At 36.3% G+C, this 25136-nt stretch overlaps 1 protein-coding gene across 4 annotated transcripts in view; it reads right to left on the reverse strand.

Moving 5' to 3' along the window:
- LOC123542762 (loricrin-like) overlaps positions 1 to 13946 on the reverse strand; it is a 105216-nt gene extending 91270 nt beyond the window's left edge. The window contains exons 1-5 of one of the 4 annotated variants that reach the window (XM_053531486.1): positions 13779 to 13935; positions 12379 to 12738; positions 7278 to 7298; positions 4970 to 5128; positions 459 to 1300 (exon numbers count right to left, since the gene is read on the reverse strand). In XM_053531486.1, the coding sequence (XP_053387461.1) occupies positions 462 to 1300; positions 4970 to 5128; positions 7278 to 7298; positions 12379 to 12738; positions 13779 to 13821 (1422 nt within the window). In that variant the 5' untranslated portion in view covers positions 13822 to 13935 and the 3' untranslated portion in view covers positions 459 to 461. Of the gene's footprint in view, positions 1 to 458; positions 1301 to 4969; positions 5129 to 7277; positions 7299 to 12378; positions 12739 to 13778 lie in introns of all 4 variants that reach the window. The other 3 variants (XM_053531487.1, XM_045328753.2, XM_045328754.2) reach the window with 3 other exon arrangements.
- Between the last annotated feature and the right edge of the window lie 11190 nt (positions 13947 to 25136).

Here is a 25136-nt window from a genome sequence, read left to right on the forward strand (position 1 = left end):
GCAAAATACGCAATCGGATTTCCACATAGCACAATGCGGAATTTAATTTCTGTCAGTTTGTGAATACAGACTAATTATAGGTAATTAATATAAGAATAATTTATTATGCTTCACAATATACAAGAACAGTCTGGTGATTACATAACAATACATTCTGCACTTCCAAAGTCTCATAGACTAATACAAAGGTTCCTTGAAAGAGCTTGTTTCTGTTTGAATAAACCAATTGACCATGATTTTGAACATCATCATCTAAACATGTGTAATTTCGTAACATTTTAAAGTTTGACATACATCATAGCAAATTACATATTGCACATGCTTGCAATATCCTTTGCATACAATAAAAAGAAAAAAGACATGCGTAATGGGGGAAAGAAGCAATGCGCATGCGTATTTGGCATGCAAGTTTTTGAACTAGATTACACTAAATTTTCTATACTAAAGGAAGTTTCTACCTGCTAAAATCTAGCACCCTCGCCGAACGGTCTCCTTAGACCTAGCATTCTCCTTCTAGCTAAAGCTCTCCTCATGGCGCGTCTTCTTTCGAGCATCTCCATGGGAGTCAATCTCCCTGTCATTCCCGGAAATCTCGGCATTTCCGGCCCACCTGGACCTCCGGGTCCAAACCGTCCCGGTCCTCTCGGCATGCCTCCTGGGCGAGTGGGACAGCACACACCTTCGCTGCTTCTTACTGGCACACAGGCCTGTCCAGGACCACAGGAGCCGCGTGAAAAACATCTCTCTGTACCCGGAAGTCCATCAGGGCAAACACCGTCACGTCTGCTCATTCCAGAAACTACACCTGTCGGTCCTCTTGGAAAATCGGACATCCCCGGTCTTCCAGCACTTCCGGGCATAAATCGTCCCGACCCATCTGTCCTCCCTGGTAACCCTGGTGTACCGGACAAGCCTCTTGGACAACATCCTCCTCTCCCACCACTTATCTCTAAGCAACGGTAATCATTAGGACAGGGATCGCTCGAAGAACAATACCGCAAGGGAGATAACCCATTGGGACATAATACACGACCTTCACCTTCAATACCACTACTACTTCTAGTCATTCCAAAATCCGTACCCAATGGACTGGACCCTGGACCCATTCGATCTCCAGAAAATCTGTCGGAAACACGACTATCTTGAAGCCGAGAGCCAGTGCCCATTGATGTACCCATTGATGTACCCATTGATGTACCACCCATTGATGTACCACCCATAGATGTACCCATTGACCCGCCGCTACCAGCTATTCGTCTACGAGCTGCCTCGAACTCATTCCGCATTGGACTACTTCTTTCTAGAAAAAAAACAACAACAAACAATTATGCTCCAGTAATAACGATCTTCTTAAGAATACTGGAGAGACGCCGAGATGTGATACGTGTGTATGAACATTTTATAAAGACGTCAAAATAACGGAATTTAGGCATGCACTAGAAATGTTATTGAAAAGAACTACTCATATAGATCATTACATGTGGTGATAAATTCACTTTTAAGTAGGCAAGTGGAAGTCTTAAAATCTTAAACTCTCCACCTATAAATTGCAGAAAACCAGACTCCTTCCTTTACAGCAAAACTTTTGCTAAAGAGGTTGCGATTTTTACTTTCTACGTTTGTTTATTCACGTATGAGTAGTAAATTCATTGATATATCAAACACTTCCATCAAGTTGTTTGCAGAGTGTAGAGCATATTATAAATTATTGAATTTGTAGGCATATTGAGAAATATGCATGAGTTCTGCAACGGAAATATTGCGCGACTTTAATTGCGTGATAATGCCGACGTTACTCTGACGTCATCAGCGATTCTCATGTTTATTTCCGGTATTCAATAATTTTAGCTCGACTTTTCGAAGAAAAAGTAGAGCTATTGTACTCGCCCCGGCGTCGGCGTCGCCGTTGGTTAAAGTTTTTGATAATATATAAATATCATATGGCAACGTGTGTGACATTGATATTGTCAACCCGAGGGCAGAATGTCACCCGAGGCGAAAGCCGAGTGGTGACATTCCGTTTCGAGGGTTGACAATATCAATGTCACACACGCTGCCATATGATATTTATTTTATTATACCGAACAAAATTAAGTACATAAAAAAGTAAAAAAAAAAGTTTTTAATTCATTTAATTCAACTGTTTTAATTTTTGTCTGAATCGTCTGTTTACACATTAAACAGTGACGTCACTACTATATGTGTACAAGGGAGGCAATCATTTCATGATTTGGCTGAAAACATTGAAGCAGTTATTTGCCCTTAAATGACATTCAAAATATCAGCGCGGTCACATGACCTGACAGTCACTTTCGCTCGGTCACGTGGCAAAAAGTCTGAAAATGTGTTTGATAGTCATAATATCTCTTTTATGGGTAATGGGATTTTATCATTGTAGACAAAAGTGAGGTATAATAAAGTCAAATATCTCTGTTACTATCAAAGCTATTGACTTGAGACTTAAAGTACTTATTTACAATCAAAGTCTACACCAGAAGAAACAATCCCTATAACTCTGTTTAAATTTTGACAGAATTATGCCCCTTTTTAACTTAGATTTTTTTTGTTAAAATTGTTGATAAAGTCAAATATCTCTGTTACTATTAAAGCTTTTGACTTGAAACTCAAAATAGTTATTTACTATCAAAATCTACACCAGGAGACACAATTTCCATAACTCTGGTTTGAATTTTAACAGAATTATGTTTCTTTTTAACTTAGAATTTTTTGATAATTTTTTTGATAAAGTCAAATATCTCTGTTACGATTAAAGCTTTTGACTTGAAACTCTGAATAGTTATTAACTATCAAAGTCTACACCTGGAGATACAATTCCTATGACTTTGATTGAATTTTGACAGAGTTATGTCCCTTTTTAACTTGGATTTTTTTTTTACTGGCAAAGCTCTAATTCAGAGTCAAGCACAGAGAAAAGCCGAGCGCGCTGTCTTAAGGATAGCTCTTGTTATTCTTTATGTCTGTTCGCTATAACCGGATGATTTTCTATTGCATTTCGTACTTTGGGACTGGAAAAAGTGTTCCTTATAACCGAGTGTTCCTTATAAACGAGTTCCCTATAACAGAGGACTTTTACATTATATAGAAGGAATTTAGATCGGGGAATTGAAAACTGTCCGTATAACCGAGTGCTCCTTATATCTGAGTTCCTTATAAGTGAGGTTTACTTTACTGTATTTCTCGATGCAAATCTAATAACCTTTTTATTACATACGCATCTGTAGACTACTTGTAATCCTAAAAAATTAAAAATATCGCCGTTAAAAAACTAGTAAACGCGACGACATACACGAAACTGACGTCACAAATGACGTCACACACCCGATATGAATTTCGATGTTTCTCAAAACAGAGCTGGTGCAGCCGTTCTGCGCATGCCCGGAATAATTATCAATAGGAGCGCACGGCAATGTTATGCAATTTTTTTTGCATGTCCGCACGCATTTAGTTTATAATATGCATAATATACTGACTAACGTTTAGGGTTAGTATCACCGTGGTTACAAAATATATACATTTAAGATATTTTTCGTTGAAATTTACTTAATCCGGTATATACCGGAGTCTGTAATATATCACGGGTGCACCAGCTCTGTTTTTGTCACAGCCTATGAAGTTTGAATGACGATATAGTAACATATAACTCAGTCCATAAATAAATATGTAATAATCTGCGTTACCAGATATAAGGTCTATCCTGCTGATTCACTGATGGTAAGACCATTGTGTCGAACGTCTGATTAATGAGAATGACTGTGGTTATTAGGTTATTTAACATTGTTCTGTACAATACGGATATATTTGGACGAGTACCCAGCTGAGAAAACCATATTGGACGAGCCGTTGGACGAGTACCCAGCTAAGAAAACCATACTGAACGCGCCGCTAGGCAAGTCCAATATGGTTTTTCAAGCTGGGTATGAGTCCAGATATATCTGGTATTGTACAGAAGAATGTTAAATAACCTTTTATTCTATATCTATTTTATTTTTGTTTAAATTAAAAATGATTCACTGAATATTGTGTTTCCGCATTTTCAAGACGCATAATCAAACTCTGTACATAGAGCGCCTGCTTCTCCTGATTATATTTGGAACATTTCCACGCGTTTCGGGCTTTATCGTGTTCAACATGACTGTTGAACCGTCCAAATACGGAAAAATACAGGTTCTTTTGTACGCATACATATGTGCGTCCAATACCGTAATTTATTACATACACGTTTCTATTCCCCGTTAAGTTACACTGGTACCGGAAACGTCAATATTTTTCCATACACTGACGCCTGAATTTCATATCGGGTGCGTGACGTAATTCAGTGTGTGTCATTGCACTATTTTGTTCTATTAAATTCAGTATTGTTAAAAAGTCTTATTCAGGCTATTGAACAAATTTATGATATTTACATTATATCTATATGTGCAGATGCGTATGTAATAAAAAGGTTATTATCTTTGCATCGGGAAAAATGCACTCGTTCTTCAGCGGAAGAATATTGCACTCCTAAAGTCGCGCAATATTTCTACTGAAGAACTCGTGCATATTTTCCGATACAAAGCTAATAACCTATAAATATTGTACGGTCACGTGTTGTAAATAAACGTTCACGATTGGATAAATAAAATAGATATAGAATAAATACAGATATACGTTTGAGTTTCTCATTTTGAACAACTGAATGGTGATATAAATTGTAATATTTTCAAATTTGACATACCAGTCGCTTCATTGAAATAAAAATTGAAATTATCCATTTCCTTCAAACAATGTTTTGTCAGACTTTCGACTGTAGTTAGGCGCTATTTCAACAAATTTTGTAGTAAAAAAATCACTCGCATCAATAAAGGGACTATTGTAGCAAAACATGTCACAAGTACTAATTACTTTTCTATAAATCAATCACAAATTTTCTCAAAATGAACCGGATTGAAAGTTTAAGTTTGAGCCTTACCACATCCAGGTACGGTGACCTGAGGGCAACACAGTCCCATGCCCATCCCTCCTCCTAAGCTCTGGCACCTGTGGCACTGTGGGCATCCAGTTGTATTCCCAGGCACACACTGCATGAAAGACCTTCCGTCCTCTCTCATCCTTGGGTCTTCGCAAGGTGCTGTATTAGAAAATATTCTTAATTAAGACATGATATATCACAAACAGTGATTTGTTGTTGAATAAAATCATGTTTTTGCAGTTCAGATGCGACAGAATTATAATTTACGAGGGTGCAGTCCGAGTGATATGATAATACGCATCTAAACGACAAACAATGATTTTATGCAGGAACAAATCACTGTTTGAAATATATTATTTCGACACATTATCAACGATTATTAATTACATCCTTGGCGGCATCCATCAAACATTTGCCCTTTTTGTGATGGTCTCTTTCCCAGCACGCCATCATGACCTTTGATGCCATGACATAATAATTGTGACATACAAACTGTGAAATGTTGCATAAATCACAATTTTAAGTCTTCTTTATTGAGCATCATACTTGTTACATATGACTGATATATAATTCCATTCAAAAAGTGGACCCGTAATCACAATCGGCATATTCCGTATTCAAATTGACACAAAATAGGAAAATGGCGCGAAATGGCGGATTCAAATAGTCCTCAGGTCTTTTGCTATTCAGAGCAATTTTCCTTATTTTTCTTTGCAATTTATTTTCTGAAATCACATAACAGATCTATGTTTGACATGTAGGTAGCATTTTAATAATGAAATGATAAAATTTATCATGGATACTTAGATGATACACCCCCACTACAATTCAGCTGATTTTCCAGTTTGTGTGTTTGACCGAAAATAATTTTCTTGCATCAAACATGACTCCCACTTTTCTTTTGATTTTTATTCAGCACTGATAAAATTCTTCAAGAAAATGTATGTTACAGACATATAAAATGGGTCACGATGCGTGCTGCAGTTTTTAGAAATATGTCAATTTTATAAGAAGAGAGCTATTTAGTGTGTTGTAACCTTGAGCTAATTTACGCCCCTAGAATGCCGAAATACCTAACGAGAAATCGCATGGAAATGACCTAAGTTCAGTACGGATCCACTGCATTAAAAGAAAACTGATTAGTCACAATGACCCCAAAATGCACGAAATAAAACAATATGATGATTGCATATAACTGTTATAACTGTATTTTTATAAATTATGAAAATTTAAGCTGTGCAACAAACAGGGATTGACCCAAGTGGTATCCATTTCTACTGAATATCACATTACATAGTAATTACAGTGGAAACTCGATATCTCGAAGCATGTTTCTTCCAGATAACCAAAATTCGACTTGATATTATATTTTTCGACGGGACGTGAAAATGTCTTCGAGAGAGCCAGAATTTTGAGATAAATGAGTGCGGGATATCGAATTTCTACTGAATTCACCAATATATCACAGCCAACTCAAAATACTCGTAGGAGAAACAGATGTGTAGAGGGATTGACGGAACTGTCAGTAAAGGCAAGCAAAACTTGAAATCTCAAAGCAATCAACATTCTAGCTTACAAGGAATAAGGATTTCATGCGGGAAAGCCCATTCAGAAACACTTAGAACTCTACAAAGTGAATGTTATGAAAATTACCTACTGTTTTGCAATACTTTCTATCCAGCTTCTAAAAAAGTTGAGTTATACAAACATGACAGATATTTCAGGCATTTAATTTGCGACCAGTGCAGACCAAGATCAGCCTGCACGCCCTTGCAGGTTCATCATGATATGCAATGTTCGATATTTTGTCAGTAAATTTTCAGTGAACACCTCTCCACATGGTACTGCCCAAACTGAATGACAAACCAGTCCATTTTAGAAATTTAGCAGGGTAAAGGTTAGAGGAAAATATTTTAAAACTTGTCATAAAACAGCCTACATTTTTAATTTAACTTCTAAAATTACACCTTTGTAAGAGGTACAGAAAACTTGTCTGGCGGCCTCAGTGACCGAGTGGTTAAGGTCGCTGACTTCAATTCGCTTTCCTCTTGTCACAGTGGGTTCGAAGCCTGACTTGGGTGTAGAGGAAGTCGTCTAGTTGGCTTGCAAGATTGTTGGTTCTAGCCTGGCTTCTGCCCATGACTGAAATTATACCGGGAAGGGTTCATCTACCTGGTCTGGATCCATGCTAGTCGCAGATGCACTATGTTGGTTTTCTCATGGTGTGGCTCAAATATTTTTTTCAGACTACAAATGAAGTGGCAAGGAAGTAGCGAATTCATAGGGGTAATTGAATTTTGTTACTTACAATTCATGCCATTTTCTCCGGCTATGGAAATCAATGTTGAAATAATTTGTATTAACTTGAATTTTGAACATTAGCACAAAGTAATATATTTAACTGATACGAATTTTCTTAGCAGATTTGGTATTGGCATTTATGTACAGCAACAAGTAAAAACTAGAGCTATCACTAAAGGTGATGAATGTACCCCCGCATGCACTGACACAGTACATTGTAATTTGACGCACACAAGATGGCATAATTATGTGGACTGTATGTATGTAGACTGTATGTATACAGTAGAGTAACAAAAAAAAACAAAGTCCCATAACTATGCAGAGTATTTATCTAAAAGAACGTAACATGCACCGTGCACAATTAGGATTGGTACTGATCACTTGTGTGAAGTTTCATTAAATTGTGTTCAAAGGTTCGGAAGATTAGGCGCGCACAAGATTGCATATGCAGACTGTATGTACATAGTATGTTAACAAGAAACAAAGTACCATAACTCTGCAATTTTCGTTGTTGAAAGAACCTAACATGCCCAATTGTTGTTACTGATCACTTGTGTGAAGTTTTATTAAATTGTGTCAAGGGGATGAGGAGAGATGGTGCGCACAAGATTGTGTCTATGTATATAGTAACAAAAAACAAAGTCCCGTAACTCTGCATTTTTTCTTCTGAAAGATCCTAACATGCCCCGTGCACAACTACTGTTGTTACTGATCACTTGTGTGAAGTTTCATTAAATTGTGTCAAGGGGATGAGGAGAGATGGTGCGCACAAGATTGTGTCTATGTATATAGTAACAAAAAACAAAGCCCCGTAACTCTGCATTTTTTTCTTCTGAAAGATCCTAACATGCCCCATGCACAACTACTGTTGTTACTGATCACTTGTGTGAAGTTTCATTAAATTGTGTCACGGGGATGAGGAGAGATGGTGCGCACAAGATTGTGTCTATGTATATAGTAAGAAAAAACAGTCCCGTAACTCTGCATTTTTTTTTCAGAAAGAACCTAACATGCCCCATGCACAACTACTGTTGCTACTGATCACTTGTGTGAAGTTTCATTAAATTGTGTCAAGGGGATGAGGAGAGATGGTGCCCACAAGATTGTGTCTACGGACAGACAGACAGACAGACAGACGGACAGACAGACAGACAGACAGACAGACAACCTGAAACCAGTATACCCCACCCCCTTACAACTTTGTTGTCGGGGGGTACAACAAAGAAATTCCTTTCAGGTCATGATAGAAGGCAAAGTAACTAAAGGTAATGGACCCGTAATGAATATCGGCAATGTCCGTGCAGTTACGTATTATCCGTAACGGACTTCGGCAATCTCCGTCTGGCTGCATGTACATCGGGAGATTACATAATGTAATGCAAGTTACGGGTCCATCTTATTTTTCGAACGGCTGACTGTGAATACTGATGGCTGGTCTTAAATACTATTCTAAACTACTACAACAAAGAACTACTTGTTTCATTTTAATCGCCTGTACTCTGTTGTAACTGCAAATCAAGTCAACTGCAAAATTAACACCTGACATGAAAATAGATACCGTTTGCAAGTAAAGATAAACAATCTGTAAATGAAAAAAAAAATCTGTAAATAAAGACAATTTGTAAATAAAAAAAATCATCTGCGAATGGAGATCACCTGAAAACTGAGATCATCTACAAACGGTTAATATCTGCAAATGCTGACCATCTAAAATGAAGACGGTTTACACATTAATGCCATCTTCACGTTGAGATCATCTGCAAAAAGAGACCATCTGTAAAATATATCTGCAAAAAAGACCAACTGTGAATTGAGTTTATCTTCAAATTCAGACCTTCGGCAAACACAACCATCGTTCGCAAATAAATACCACATGTACATTCAAACCATCCGCGAATAAAGACAATCTGTAACCATCATCTGTAAAAATGTACTCATAAAGATAACTTAAATAATTGAGTTTATCTTGAAATAATTACCATCTGCAAATTGAGACCAACTAAAAAAGAGATCCCCTGTAAATAAAAACCAACGGCGAATAAAGACCTTCTGAAAACTGAAACAATCTGCTAATGGAGAAATCTGTAAGTTGAAATCGCTAACTGCGCATGGAGTCAGACCCAGACTGTAAATATATCTAAATAAAGACCATCTGCATAAAAACATCTGCAATATGAGATCATCTGCAATTTGAGATTATCTGCAATTTGAAATAAGTTGCAAACGAAGACCACCTGCAAACAGAGTCTATCTACAAATAATAATCATCTGCACATAAAGACCATCTGCAAATGAAGAAAATCTGCAAAAAGGACCATCTGCAAATAAAGATCATCTGCAAAAATGACCATCTGCAAATAAAGACCATTTGCAAAAAGAGATCACCTGCAAATAAAGTCGACCTGCAAATGAAAATCTTCTGCAAATAAAGACCATCTGAAAATAAAGATCATTTGCAAATAAAAACCATCTAAAAATAAATCCCATCTGCAAATAGAGACCATCTGCAAGTAGTGACGAATATTGAACACTTTTGGGAGCACGGTCTTTCTGTACATGCTTTTATGTAATATACACTGATATAAAGGGTACAGAAATTATTAACATTGACAGTGGGACGGGATACTTTAGTTTCTTTTACTTTGTGATACTAAAATACGTTTTACAACAACAATAGTGTGGTTGTGGTTTTGGCCATGTTTAATTAATTTAATTTATAGTCGACCTGGTTGCTACATCGTGACATTAAAAGTCGAGGGTAATAAATTTAAAAAAAAAAAAGAACAGGACATGTGATGAACAGGTGGTATCCATGTAATGGCTTCAACATACACTTTAAAAAAAAATAGATTGCAACATGCCTTATACATTGCGATTGAAAATAGAATGAAAACCGTTTGTAAAACAATACGGGCATTGTGTAATGGTTAGATAATGATGTATTTAATCATTATTTTTCAAAAGAACTAGCGATATATCAAACACTATAAAAATGGTATATTCATGTAAAATTACAATCACAAAGTTGAGGGGAGGAGGAGGGTGTGGATAATGAAGGACGGTTAATCCAGCCCATAGATATACCGTGAAAATGTTTGGTCAACCAAAACAAGTTATTCCCCTTTCTAACAATGGACATCACAACAAATTCTCTCAAATTCTCAAATTGGCTTTTCCATTAATCTTCTTTCTTTTTTAAAGAGAGAAAGAGATATCAGTTTTAAGTAAACAATTGCGAGGACTAAAGCATATACTTCCCCGTTGTCAAAATTATAGGGGTGGAGGTGGTGTGTAACTCTTGTTATATTCGTCGGATAGACCTCTACTGTTTAGAAACATGGGAAAAAGAATGGTCAATGGAAATTAATCCCGATAAATGTGAAGTTCTAAGAATATATCGTAAAAGAAATCCTGTTATATATCCTTACACCCTACATAACGTCCAACTTCAGTCCACTGACCATGCAAAATATCTTGATGTTACCCTAAATAATAACTTGATCTGGTCAAATTACATAAATAACATAACATCCAAGGCCAGTAAAACTCTCCGCTTCATCAAATGGAATGTAAAACTACCAACAGACAGGTTAAAGAAATGGCCTACAAAACCTATGTCCGCCCTCAGGTCGAGTACTGTTCAACAGTCTGGCACCCCTGGCAAAAATATCTCACTTACAAAGTAGAAAGAGTACAAAGATCTGCAGCCCGCTATGTTTTTAATGACTACCAGTATACCAGTAGCGTCTCAGATATGTAATCAGAACTGAACTGGAAGACCCTATAAGAAAGAAGAAATCATTCCTCCCTGGTTAATTCTATAAGATAAGAAATGAATTAGTGGCAGTGGACCATCGTCATCTGACACAGACACGAAATCTAAACTTCTTAATTCCGCAGTCCAAGACCTCATACCATGCAAATTTCTTTTCCCCCAGGACTATCAGACTATGGAACAGTTTACCAACATATATCCAGTCCAGCCCCAATTTGCAGACATTTGTCAGCGGGCTGGACTCGCAGTCTCTCTAATTACTATAAACCGCTGATTTTAACTGTATACTTTTTACCTTTGCACATAACATTTTTACTAAAACACTGTTTCCTGGCAGCGCCTGCCAGTCGTAATCACTAGATGATTGTCCGGCAGTAGACAGTTGAAGTTGAAGTTGGATATAACTGAAGTATCGCTGGGAAAAGCCAGTAAAAAAAACAAAAAAAAAAAAAACAAAAACAAAAAAAATAACAACGGTAATTTCAACTGAAGTGTATCTATAAAAACGAACTTTATTAGATTACTTTTCCTCTTTTGTCCGTTGTAATATATTAGAACGAATTCCTTTTAGTCTTTGATCTGACAAAGCTAATGCAAAATGAAATAGGTTATTGACCACAAGTTTTAAATCATTTTTTTACGGGACTATGTATACTGTTTTCTAAATAAGAAAACGAGAGTTTTCAATTTGCACATGTTACAGCGTGTTTGTGGTGATCGTTTAATATTGATAGGTTCAGTAAAGTGCCTTGATGAATTACGTTTCAGTCGCTGAGAAGTTCGTGACGCTAAGAGAAGAAAGAGCATACGACTATTTTGTTAAATAATAAACATGACTTTTTTCCAAATTTCTTTCATATCTGAATAATATATTTGTTTTCATTAAAAAAAACAAACAAAAAACAACATTTTTATCGAAGTCCTAATGCAGTTTCTGTTTGAAATCGATAGGCCTTTCTAGCCCCTCTATCCAGATTGTGTTAACATTTTTCTACCTTAAGAGTCATTTTCAGTGGGAGTGAATGTTTAGTGGTTAGGGTGTTACCCGCAAAACCTGGGATTATGGGCCGAACTCATTAGGGTCACGACATACCTTCTAATATGACACCAGTACTGGGGTTTTCCAAGAAGCGGACTCAAATAAAATTGAAGCTTTCATTACAATTAAGCTTAAATGAATTACAAAATGTAGTTTAAAATGCATTTCTGGAACTAGTATCAGTAACACAGCTAACAGGTGGGTAAGATTGATTTCAGACCCAATTCATAAACAAAGAACCACTGACAGATTTTGATTAAAAAAATTACCATAAAACATTGACAGACAGATTACCTTCTACTGGTGCGGAACTTTCCCAACAGCAGTATGACCCACCGGAAGTCCGGTCTCTTATGCATCTTGAACCGGAAGGACAGTCGGTAACGTCCATGCCTCGACCGTAACACCTAAATCCTTCTATTCTTCTTTCACGTGGGCACTCTCCGCTACCACCCACACCTCCGCTAACACCTCCACTTACAAATCCGTCACCACCTCCACCTCGACCACCGGAGCCAAAACGGTCCCCTCTTGTTCTGACCATGACGTCACTGCCACTGGAACCTCCCATGAAGCCTCCTCTGGGGGATAATGGTGGCGAGGAAGGTGACATCCCACCGATGCCTGGAAACCCCGGGCCTTGCGGGACACATTCTGGAATACGATAATATACATTTAGAGAAGACAAAAAGAACACGTGATTTAGTAGTATATATAGGTCATAAAATTAATATGAATTAATTAATAATATTTTTTCCATACATTTGTTTTTCATTTTATGTAGTAGACCGGTAATAAGAATCGACAAATCGCGTGTTCTCGTATGCTATTTCGGCACTCTTCGGTCGTAAATATAACTGATTTCCGTAAAAACCGGAGAATGCCGGAATCGACCGGAATTTTCCGATCATCATTATGGGTCCACTGTCTAAAGACACCACAGAAAAGAAAGGGATGAGACAAGTCATGGCTGTTTCGACAGATAAACTAAAGGTGGGCCGGTGGTCTAGTGGTAACACGCTTGACTGTCAATCTAGAGGTCCGGGGTTCCAATCCCGGTCCAGGCACTGGAAATTTCTGAGATGCTCTCGAGTGTCTCCCACCTAACTAGAGGCATGTACTGGTTCTTCCTAAGATAGACGGCTTCGCGTGTATCGGTGCTATACACCGGGCACGTTAAAGAACCAGACTGTCTATTCGCAAAGAGCTAGGCTAAGTTATCCGGACAGGGCGAGGCCTGTATCTAAAAAGGATTTCTCTCTATCTGTTCTGGGGGCTTTGTCTCACTCTGTTCCTCTGGTCAGATCGCTCTGTGTCTGTACGAGCAGAGGATGCGTTTGCTATATATATGTAAAGCGCCTTTGAACGTGTTTTTCATGAAAAAGGTGCTATATAAATCTGGTATAATAATAATATAATAATAATGATATTATAACACACAAATATATTTATCCGTTATTTCCTTATTTGTCTTGGTCCCCTAAGAGAAAACTGTAGAACAAAACAAATCTACTTATGTAATAATCTTAATGACTATTCAGAAATTTACTTGTGTTTATGAAGTTAAAATTCATTGGTATTTTTTATCTTTGTCTAAAGCCTAATTAACCAATTAAGTACAAGAAAGTTGAAAAAGGACTTTTTGTTTAAAGAGTAAAACAAAAAGTTCATGAATGAAAAAATGTTAATCTTACCATGTATGAATACAGAGAAAATAAGTCCTGTCACTAACCACATATTTTAAGTATATAAATACAACAAGCCGTATAAAGTCATCATTAAACAGTCAATCGCATTGCTAAACAAAAAGTTAAAGGGACAATTAAGCGAACAGAGATATCATCATTGTTTAACATGATGACATGAACAATGACAGGTTGGCCGTCGGCTATTTTTATTCGGCTATACGGAGATAAGGACTGATGTTGGGACATATCTTTAACAAATTACTTAATAGCTATATCATTCCATTTAATCAGCGCAAGACATAGTTAAAATTTGTTATTTTGTTTTTGTTTTTGTTGGGTGAAAAGTCATACCAACACAATTATCAGGTCGTATGGCGACTTTCCAGCTTTGATAAGGGAGGTAGACCACAGGTGCCCTGCCGTGCAATATCGCACCTGGGTAGAACCACAGAGCTTCCGTAAACCAACTTTTTTGAAAAGTTATCAATAGGAAAAGAGGTGAATTGCCTAGGAGTCAACGTATCACAAATGTTTTGAAAAAATAAATCATGTTCCCTAAACCTTTTATAAATATAATTAATAAAACTCTGAATGTGAGTGTTAGTATACACTATTTAAGACATTACACGAGGTCCTTGATTCTATATCTTTCAAGCATGCTGTATAAGATTCCGGAACTTCCGATTTAATTTTCATGAAGTTGGGCTTGAAGATAGTCCCAATGCATCAACACATAGAAAAATATCTAGCCCACGTTTATGAACTTATCTGGCAATGAAGAAGTTGTCTAATATATTATTGTATGACCTGATTAGGTATTGGAGCCATAATGATGACCCAACGATTTCCGTGATTACATATTTTCGTAAGGTGATTCGGCACTCCTCGGTGTTAATGCAGCTCAAAACCGGATAAAAAATTATCCATACACCAGCCCGAGTATGACTTTTCTATTGGTCAAAGTTAGCAGAAAATAGTCTAACAATGTAATAACTGAATTTAAAATTTTCAGCGCCTCCTTCTGACAGTGCTATTTAGTGTCCCAAATTTTGGGGACATGATGGTGGAATGACGACATTTTCTTTTATTCCTCGCGGAAAATTTCAATTAATAAAATTTTGCATAGATTAATTGAAAATCTATTCATTTAGATTACTACACCTACTCCTTTAAAATAATTGCCGTTTTCTTTGTTGTTCATATATAAGATTATGTTAGACATCTTGTTGCGTAATAAATCACGGACAATACATTTAGAAAGTATGTTCGATTTTGGTTAAATGTATTATCCACCAGGACAATTTAAACATTGTGTTCACATAAATTTCTGACATTTGTTGTGTGTAAATGTTGAAACATGCAATGTCATTTCGTGATTTGTCTTAAATCACTGTGTTGATGGATAACCAGAGCCAGAAGTTTCATTTTTTTAATCACTCAAACTTAATTTTTCTATATTTGTTTATTTATTTATTTAGTTAGTTGGGTTAAACGTCGTACCGACACAATTATATGTCATATGGCGACTTTCCAGCTTTGATGGTGGAGGAAGACCCCCAGGTGCCCCTCCGTGTGCATTATTTCATCACGAGTGGGCACCTGGGTAGAACCACCGACCTTCCGTAAGCCAGCTGGATGGCTTTTCTATATTTGGGAAAAAAAAAAAAAACATCTATGCAGTCATTACAACTAATCAGTAGTAAATATGAATTAAACACTTGCAACTTCCATGCAGAAAACAGACTGGTTCCTAGCTTTTCTATTTAGAATACTGTTGAATATAAAATCTGAGTCGGTGCGACATTAAATCCAACACAGCAAAACAAATAAAGTGACAAAATAACATTTTCTATCTCAGTTTCAGGTAGTGGACCCGTAATGTGATAATCATCAAATTACGTATTCTCCGTATGCAATGTCGGCATTCTCCGGCATTCTCCGGCAGTCTCCGGTTTGCACGGAAAGCCATGTGAAACTTATGCTACATCTACGTCCGAAGAATTACGTATTCTCCGTATGCAATGTCGGCATTTTCCGGCAGACTCCGGTTTTTTACGGAAAGTCATGTGAACCTTATGCTACATCTACGTCCGAAGAATTACGTATTCTCCGTATGCAATATCGGCATTCTCCGGCAGTCTCCGGTTTTTTACGGAAAGCCATGTGAACCTTATGCTACATCTACGTCCGAAGAATGCCGAATTGCCTCAAAAGAATACGGAATCACACGGAAATTGCCGAGTGTCATGACGGGTCCACTACCTTAACTTGAAGACATTCTCATGTGGTGCTACAATTGTAGAAGTAAATAGTTTTCTATGAAAGCCAATTAAAGCTATAAAATTAGCTATGAACTATTTTAAGTATCAGTCGATTGGGATAGTAGATTGTTGCTTAAGATGTTGTTCTTTTCCCAAAATTTCTGGGGTTTTGCTAATATACTGCTGAACCAAAATGATCTAATAAACGATCTAATAAATCCTTTCTACCTTACAATTACCACTGACGCTGATACTAAATTTACGAAGAAGTCAGACAGTGCTTGAACGAAAGGTTAATGTTAAATTGTGTAAGAATGACTGACAATTCATGTCTTTTTAAACAATAAAGAAAATCAAAAATGCTATAAACTACTCACTATATATTAAAACGTACGGATTACACATACTCGATATATCGAATTCGCTTACCCAAAAATTATGGCTATCTCGAAGATTTTTTTAAGTCTCGTCCCGAATACACGTGCACAAAAGATCATTTTAAGGTAAACGCTCACTCATTGGAATACGAGATACCGAGTTTCAGTTGTACCTTAAATAATATTTGACATGCAATTTACCTCTAGTGCGTACCTCAATCAAAGGGATTATGAGAATAAAAGTCGCTATGTGGTTAAATTTTTAACCGGACCTGAATATTTGTGTATATATTGCACAATATTTTGGACGAGCCGAACAGCCAAATACATTGCTACAATGTGTTTAAACAATCAAGTTATATCATTTATGTTTTATGCATAGCCGTCATGATGGTCCAAAAATAAATTCTGTTTACAAAAGTACTTTCATATAATATTTAAAGTCACAATTTACTTTAGCGTACATAGTAAATTCATCCGCTGGCCACCGACATTTTTAGACTTTATTATGAAATGAATTAATTGTTACTGATCGTACATGAACGACAAACCTGTTCTTTAGTTTATTACAATAACGAATGCTTGTTTCTACCGTAGTTGACATTTTATACACCATAAAAGTTGTTAACAGAAGAGAAACAACATTTGGTAATAAAAAAGTAATTAAAAGGCAGGAAATGTTTACATATACATTACTTCTGTCAGCGGTCATACTGCCTCAGCAGTAGGCTAGTACGTTAGGGACACGGTAAACGTTTTTATGTCACTTCGGAACGCACGCTTTGCACGTGCAACGTCCTGTACCCTGCTTGTTTATCACTCGGACACTTAGTGTACCGAAACATTAAGTCTATAGAGTCAGAAAAACACGGGAGACAATCATTAAACGTCTATCACAAAGAAAACATTTTATTACCTCCCTTTTGCTTAACGTATACATAAATGAAAATTGCGAAATAATAAAATTTGTTTTTCGTTAGAATTTGGAAAAAGGTACACTTTTTGTGGAAGTGTTTGTAAGAAAAATACGAATTCAAAGTAAAGAATATGTTAATTATATTATAACAGAACACAGAATAAACTCAAAGATGCCAAAATGATATTCAGTGCAACCATCACTGCTACTATATGGCTACTATCGTGTATGCGTAAGTATATATACACTCATTAAAATTCATAACCGACCTCTTTGATATTTAAATATTAATGGCAGAGGATGTATACATCATTTTTTATTTATCTGTTGAGTTTCTTTTTTAATATATCTTCCGAAACTATCACTTTTGCAGGATAAGATCAGCTGACATGCAAGTTAAGTGTTATCGGTCATTGAAATAAAATTGATTTCCTGTTAAAATTAAAAGAAAATTTAGTTGTCACGGTAAAATCGTACATTACGAAAGCATTTTGCAGAAGCATTTTTGTAAAAATCTACCTTTAAAATAAATGTGTTTCTATAAACACTAAATCTTTGCTGAAAATATCTCATTTATTAGTTACTAAATAATGATTTTAGATTTTTTTTAGAGAAAATAATCTTGAAGCATCTTGCCCTTCTATTACTAACCAGTACTTTGGACGTTTATTTTGAAAATGTTCATTCCATGTTATCATGATATAATTTTTTGTTCGGTATAACGTCACACCTGGGTTTAACGTAACACCGACACATTTATTAATTTGGCACTTTACAGCTTTTGAATGTGGAGAAAGAAACTAGGTACCCGTCCGGGCATTATTTTATCACAGGTAGACACCTGAGTAGAACCACCTACCACCCGTTAGCCAGTTGGTTGGCTTCTATGCACTCTAAGCGAGGTTCAACCCCCACATCCGTTTATCTTTATTTATTATATATAACGTAGGTGGTTACATATTCGTTGAATATAAAATTTTCTATGTAAGAAAATAAAATACGCTATAGTTCATTTTAATTGTTGTGTATAAATAATTAACTACGCTGTATCATTCATCTCCATTAATCAAAGTCTTGTTTTAAACAAATCAGAAAAATGCAATTATAAGCAATATTCTCGAGGTAAATTGGTTCATGGATCGGTTCAAAGTCCTCCCTACTCATTGCCGTCATACATACCACGTGACCATGGAAATCACATGGCTGTTGAATTATTTTTATTTGTCGCAGGATCAAGTATTCATTGCCAGTCGTTTATGTTCTTTATGATTTTATGCTAGTATGTCCTATGTTGGCCATTTGTCGCAGTCAAAAATCACATCCGGCTAATAGGTTTGGTTCTGCTCATATGAGTTCGAGACTCGGGACCAGGGATAAATGAGTCTAGAAATACACATAGGGTTAGTAAGTATAGTAATTATAGTTATGAGTAAAGACTGGACTATTGGATATGGTTTATATGAGGTGTATTGGATGAAGAGTAATGCTTAATTTATACTAATTTATTTTAGGTCGATTGTGAAACAAGTTATTCAACTTAAACAAATAGTGTATACTTACCATCCTGTATTATACTACCATGTATAATAACCATCATGTATTATTACCATTAGGGAGTTAGTGGCGCAGTGGTTAGCAGGTTGGACTACAACGCCAGAGGTCCGGGTCGATTCCCACTGATATCGCGACTAGAGTTCAGTGCTGGGTGATGCTGGGTGATTTACTTAAATTGGTACTGTTTCCAACAGTATCGGTCTAGACTGGATGCTGGGAAGGTAAATATGACGCCTGTCGTGGGCTGCTCGGCTGGATATAATTTGTTCCATCCATTCCAGGTGGGGAATTTTGTCGATTACCCACGTTAAACAAGAAACTTTACTTTAACTTTACCATCATGTATAATCACTATCATGTGTAATCACCATCAAGGAAACACGGTAGAATACATTTGTTTTGTCATTAGTCTTTGAGGTCCTCTTGGGTCCCTTTTGTCATTTGTTTAGATAATGCCATCCTCTCATTTTTCTTTATGTGTAGATAAGTATAACTTAGGATTATAAAACGAGTATAAGAACTTTTCGCTGGTAGAAGGTGCAGCTAGAGGGTAACTGTTAAGACAGTATTTAGGTTCTGTCGAGTTACCGCAAGAACAGTTACCCAAGAGTCAGATATTTATATAGGTTCGTGACATATCGGCTTAGGGTCCATCGACTTATTACGTATTAATGCACCCCTGGACATGGAACAAGATACGCATACTGCAATATTGGTGCAAGGAATATCGTGTCTTGAACAATTAGATATGAATTACATTGGAACTTCATGAACGTGATTGGCGTGCGTGAGTTATATTCCATGATAAGTTGTGACATCGCTGAGGCTTATACAAAATTTCTCATTTCCCCTGACAAAGCGGTATTGCGGAGGTATTAATCATTCAACTATAGTTCATAAAAATGTTCAGTTGGCGATGTATTAGACACATTTATTACAATAGTAGCCATTTATTTGTAAAATTGTATTTAAAAAAGAAAACGCGTAGGGATTACCACAAATGTAAGAACAATTGCACTGTCTGTTCAGCTACATAATAAAGGCTACAGTAATAAGCTAATTTGCCACTAAGATTAATTTACGTAATTATATTTGAAAATAAAAAGTCTCCGAAAATAGTAAAATGCGGTTGACCGCTTTCAAGTTGGACCGCATATGATTTTGTGTTAAATGAACAAACCATCTGAATTTTAATAAATCATTGCATATTTAACCAGAAATAAAATATTAAATATTATCTTCAGGCAATCAACATCAAAGTGAAAAATAAATAATCAGATTTATGATTGTCTCTTCATATGATCAAAGGACTTTAAAACAGTACTAATTATTGAGTGTTTTGTCCTGCCAAATCTGAAACCTAAATTAATTAAAGTTAGGTTAAAGGCCCATGATGCATTCATTTATGATGTGGTTGTCGCATTCTTTCTATGATCGTAAAATATATTGATTTCCTGTTATATGCTATTGTCGATTATTGTTTTCTCCAACATTTGTCAAAGGTTTGTATATTTATTTACATAGAACAAAGTTTCATTGAAAACATTTTGTTTGATTACATTACATCCATGTATGGCTCTACCTGTTAAGGTTCATGTCCTGTTATGAAAGTAGTCCTTTTTAACCATGTAACTATGCATTACACCTATTTAGATTGATGCTCCGCCTGCCTTAGGCTGTACAGTAGTAAATAAATTTCCACACATAAAATGAACAATATTCTTAGAGCTGTAACACGCAGTCTGGCCCTTTTTGAAAAAGAATTAGTAGCCTTGTGTTCTTAGATGACCTATAGACCACCAAAAAAGGCACCAAGAAAAGTAGGGGTCATGTATCTTCTAAGAAAGATTTTTTGTCTGACAGGTCACTTCCAAACTTACAACTAAAATGTGTACCGCCTCGGTGGCCTAGTGGTAGAGCGTCCGCTTCGAGAGCGGGAGGTCGTGGGTTCGATCCCTAGCCGCGTCATACCAAAGACGTTAAAAATGGTACTGGTAGCTTCCTCGCTTGGCGCTCAACATTAAGAGGATAGTGCTAGCACTGGTCAGCCCGATGTCAGTATAATGTGACTGGGTGGGATATCTTGCCACCTGTCTATGGCCTGATATTCCAGTGAGGCAGCACTATAAAGCTGGGCATTGTGCTCACTTCTACAAGTAGACACCGTCGTTTATATGACTGAAAAAAAATGTTGAAAAAGACGTTAAACCCAAACACACACACATACAACTAAAATGTGGGTAGAAACACATGAGTAATATTGTTTGTTTATATTTCTATAAATGCAGAGGAAAAAAAAACTTGAAAATGCTACAAAAATGTCAAATATAGGTCCACAATGAAAACAACAACAACAAAAAAACAGGAACTGGCTTATAAAATATGAAAATTCCGCTTTAACTGGGAAAAAAATTTGAGGATTTTGTCTTCTCGCCATTATCATAGCCCAGAAGGACTGCTTGATTCCCTATTTAGTACTAATGTTCCTTGAAACAGACATTTTGTAGCACCCATAAGAATTACATAGCATGAAAACGGTCAATTTCACCTGTGACAAGACAGAAAACGCTATATTTATCCGGGCAATGCTGATTTGTCTCTCATGATGTGCATGCTGCTGAAATAATCATAGGATAGTGTGTGTGTGTGTGCGTGCGTGCGTGTGTGTGTGTGTGTGTGTGTTCGGGTTTAACGTCTTTTCACCAATTTTTCAGTCATATAAACGACGGGAATCATCGGACAGAAATGAGAAAAATCATCGGATAGAAATGAGAAAAGTCTTCGGATAGAAACGACAAATTAATTCGACTTAATGCATACGTGACTTTTGATTTTTACACAAGTATGCACCTGGCTTCAAGGATATAAAAAGTAGAATATAATGGGTTAATTTCATTACTTTTTTGCACGGACTCGACTAATCACATTCTGAGATTTTAAAGCTTGGAACGGATTCTACGGCTGTTACATGTACAAACTTTCCATACTGAATGAAAGTGGTTGTATATATTGCTGTTGAGCAGATATTTCTTGCTCGCGTTCGTATGGTTTAATGCTGGTCGGTTTTAACAAAAGGCGACACCGACGGAGTTCAACTTTTGCTGATGCAATAGAATCTGCTTCTGTAAAGACTAGGGCTTAAAACACAGTAACTATTCAAAGATTTGAAATGTGATCACATGGCAAGACAACTTTCATTCTGGAAGAATATAAAACAAATTTTCTTGTTAAGGTAGCGTTGCCAATATGACACCCGGTAATTTCCAATTACTGGCATGCTAATTCGGCAGCCCTCGATCAAAACAAAAAAAACGGCTTTTTTCCATAATAACCGAACAATGCCGAATTTACATACGGAATATACGTAACTGAACGGAAAATGGCGATTGTAATTACAAGTCCACAACCTTGACTTGAAATGTGTTTAACTTAACCTTAAGCATGCTAGATAAATTGTCGTCTGCTGGAAATGTCCTCTGCTTAAATTGTAAAGTTTATTCAATTTGCTCCAAAATTGGAAGAAATATTGTCAGAGTTCCAAGCTGTTTGCAAAAAGGCTGTTAAATCCGCCTGCAGCAGGCTAAGGGTTAATTACGTATTCCTTCGCGAATTTCTGGATTTTAACACGCTGTGTACTATTTGTAACAAAAACCTGTCATATTAAACATGAAAAACATTCCAAAAATAGAGAATAAATACCGTAAAAAATAGCAAATAAAGGAATTTAATACATAATAAATCATTTTTATTAGAAGAAATCCTGCGTTTTATTTACTTTTAACGAGTGCATTAAACAGCTCCCACGCAAAATGTTATTCGTCATAATGCCTTATTTGTCAAAAAAGAGAAACATATGGTAGATATCTCTTCAAATTTAAAACAGAATTGAGCCGCGCCATGAGAAAACCAACACAGTGGGTTTGCGACCAGCATGGATCCAGACCAGCCTGCGCATCCGCGCAGTCTGGTCAGGATCCATGCTGGTCGCTTTCAGAGCATATTGGAATTAGAGAAACTGTTAGCGAACAGCATGGATCCTGACCAGACTGCGCTGATGCGCAGGCTGGTCTGGATCCATGCTGGTCGCAAACCCACTATGTTGGTTTTCTCATGGCACGGCTCAATTCTTTTTATTGTTGTACAGCTGCACCAGCTTCAGTGGCCGTCTGTTTTAGCCAGGTAACACTTATCATGCTGCAACTCCAAGAGCTCCGTTGACATTTTCTTACCATTCCCCGCCATGTTTGAAACTAAAGGAACATGCACGCCCGCTAATTGAACTATAGATAAAACATTATGTCATATTAGGTAACTACAGGCAGTTCTTTAGATCTATAGTTGCACTGAACAACCTAAACAACAAAGATGGCGGCATCATATGAAAAGGTGAGTTTTTCCAAAATACTGTGTTTGTAATAAAATGCTGGGAAAAAAACACTTGGCTATAAACCTGCTTCACACATTTTTGGAACAGATCGGTCTTTGTCGCTACGCAAAAACATTCGTAGTTTAACTCGTGTTACAATGGTAGGTGATCAAACTTGACCATAGGAATTACGGATCTCCTTCTTTATGTAGACCTTCTGTTTGGTGGCATATTTATCATATGAGATGGCTAGGTAGCTAGGGCGTATATGCTGTAAACTTTCCAGTAAACGTGTGCATTTTTTCTAAAAACATTTTAGCAATAATTGATATTTTTTAGATATTTTTATTTATTTTCATGAAAAGGTTTTATTTCAAAATTTCGCGTAAATGCTTAGAACTGCCATGAGATGCTTGGTAGCTATCACGATAATATCCTTAACGTTCCAGCAAAGTTGTACATATTTTTTATAAAAACATTATCAATAATTAGTTTGTCTCTAGATATACTTCTTATTTCTAGAAACGTCAGGTTATTGTGATAATCTTTTCAGAAAAGATTCGAAATAACAAGATTATTCTGAAAGTATCTAGCTAATAAATGGCAGTTGTGAGCCGAAATAGCTAGATTCTACCTAACACTTACACAAAAGCTATCGAGAAAATTATTTAAATTATTGCAATAATATTTCTAGGAAATATTCGACTATTGAGATAATATTTTCAGAAAACTTCACTTTATCAAGATATTTTTTTTAAGTATCGCGGTATGACAGAAGCATGCCACTAGACTTCTACCTGTTCTTTCTTCAACAAAAGGCTCATTGTATATAATGTTACAATGAGGTCACAAAATCGATTGCTAATATAAGCACTCGGGCATATTGGCCTACATTTGTAAAAACATAGGAAAAGCGTTACGTTATTGATCGGCCTAGTTTTTGAATAAATCTTACCATTAATGCACCATGATCCATCACATTGGGGGAATAAATGATGAATTATGTCGATCAAGCATTGGTTACTATAATGTTACATGTGTGACACGTTTTTGTAGAATATGGTTGGTGTAATCACGACAATACTGGTCAAAAGGTTACAGTATGTTCGGTAACAGAGTTTGAACTAATAAACGGAACAGAACAGAAAATCTACTAAGTCTTGTGCACGTACAGCACATTAACATGAGCCAGTACACGCATACCATTTGTTTAAATCTATAAGCATAGAAAGTAATCATGCATAACAATATCAGACCCTCTTTGAAAAGTCTAACAGGAGAGAAAATTAGATGTGCAACACCACTCATGTTCCTTTGCCGCGGAGTTAGCGGCATTCCAATGTAATACATATACCTTTAATGTAATTGACCAGAAAAAAAAACAACATGAACTCTGCATGCAATGATATCAAATAAATATAACTGATACCAAAGCATTTATAATTCACATGGTGGTTTATGTTATATACCCTCCGCAACACTCCAACCTGCTTAAGCTACTTAAAATAGTAAAGTGATCGGCAAATCAAATGGAACGGATAAAATTACTTATAAATCAATAGTTATCCAACTCAGGGATCTGCAGAATCATTTTGAATAACTATCGTATTTTATCATAAGAGAAGATGTCGTTTCAATGCAACATTCTTTACCCGCACTAATAAGTGGGCATATATTAATATAAAAATTCTAATGCTTTAAAATTTATGTCTCAATTGTTACGCTTTAACATTTACTATAAGTATATGCGTTAGCTACATGTATATACATATGATCCTTCAGTATTACTTAACGTACAGTAGAGAGACCGCAGCGTATAACCGTTAACACGCATGTATAATTATTTCTCACCTAGCGCGAACGCTTTAACGCCATATCGGGAAAGCCGTA

Source organism: Mercenaria mercenaria, chromosome 19 (genome assembly GCF_021730395.1).
Source record: "Mercenaria mercenaria strain notata chromosome 19, MADL_Memer_1, whole genome shotgun sequence".
Classification (NCBI taxonomy): domain Eukaryota; kingdom Metazoa; phylum Mollusca; class Bivalvia; order Venerida; family Veneridae; genus Mercenaria; species Mercenaria mercenaria.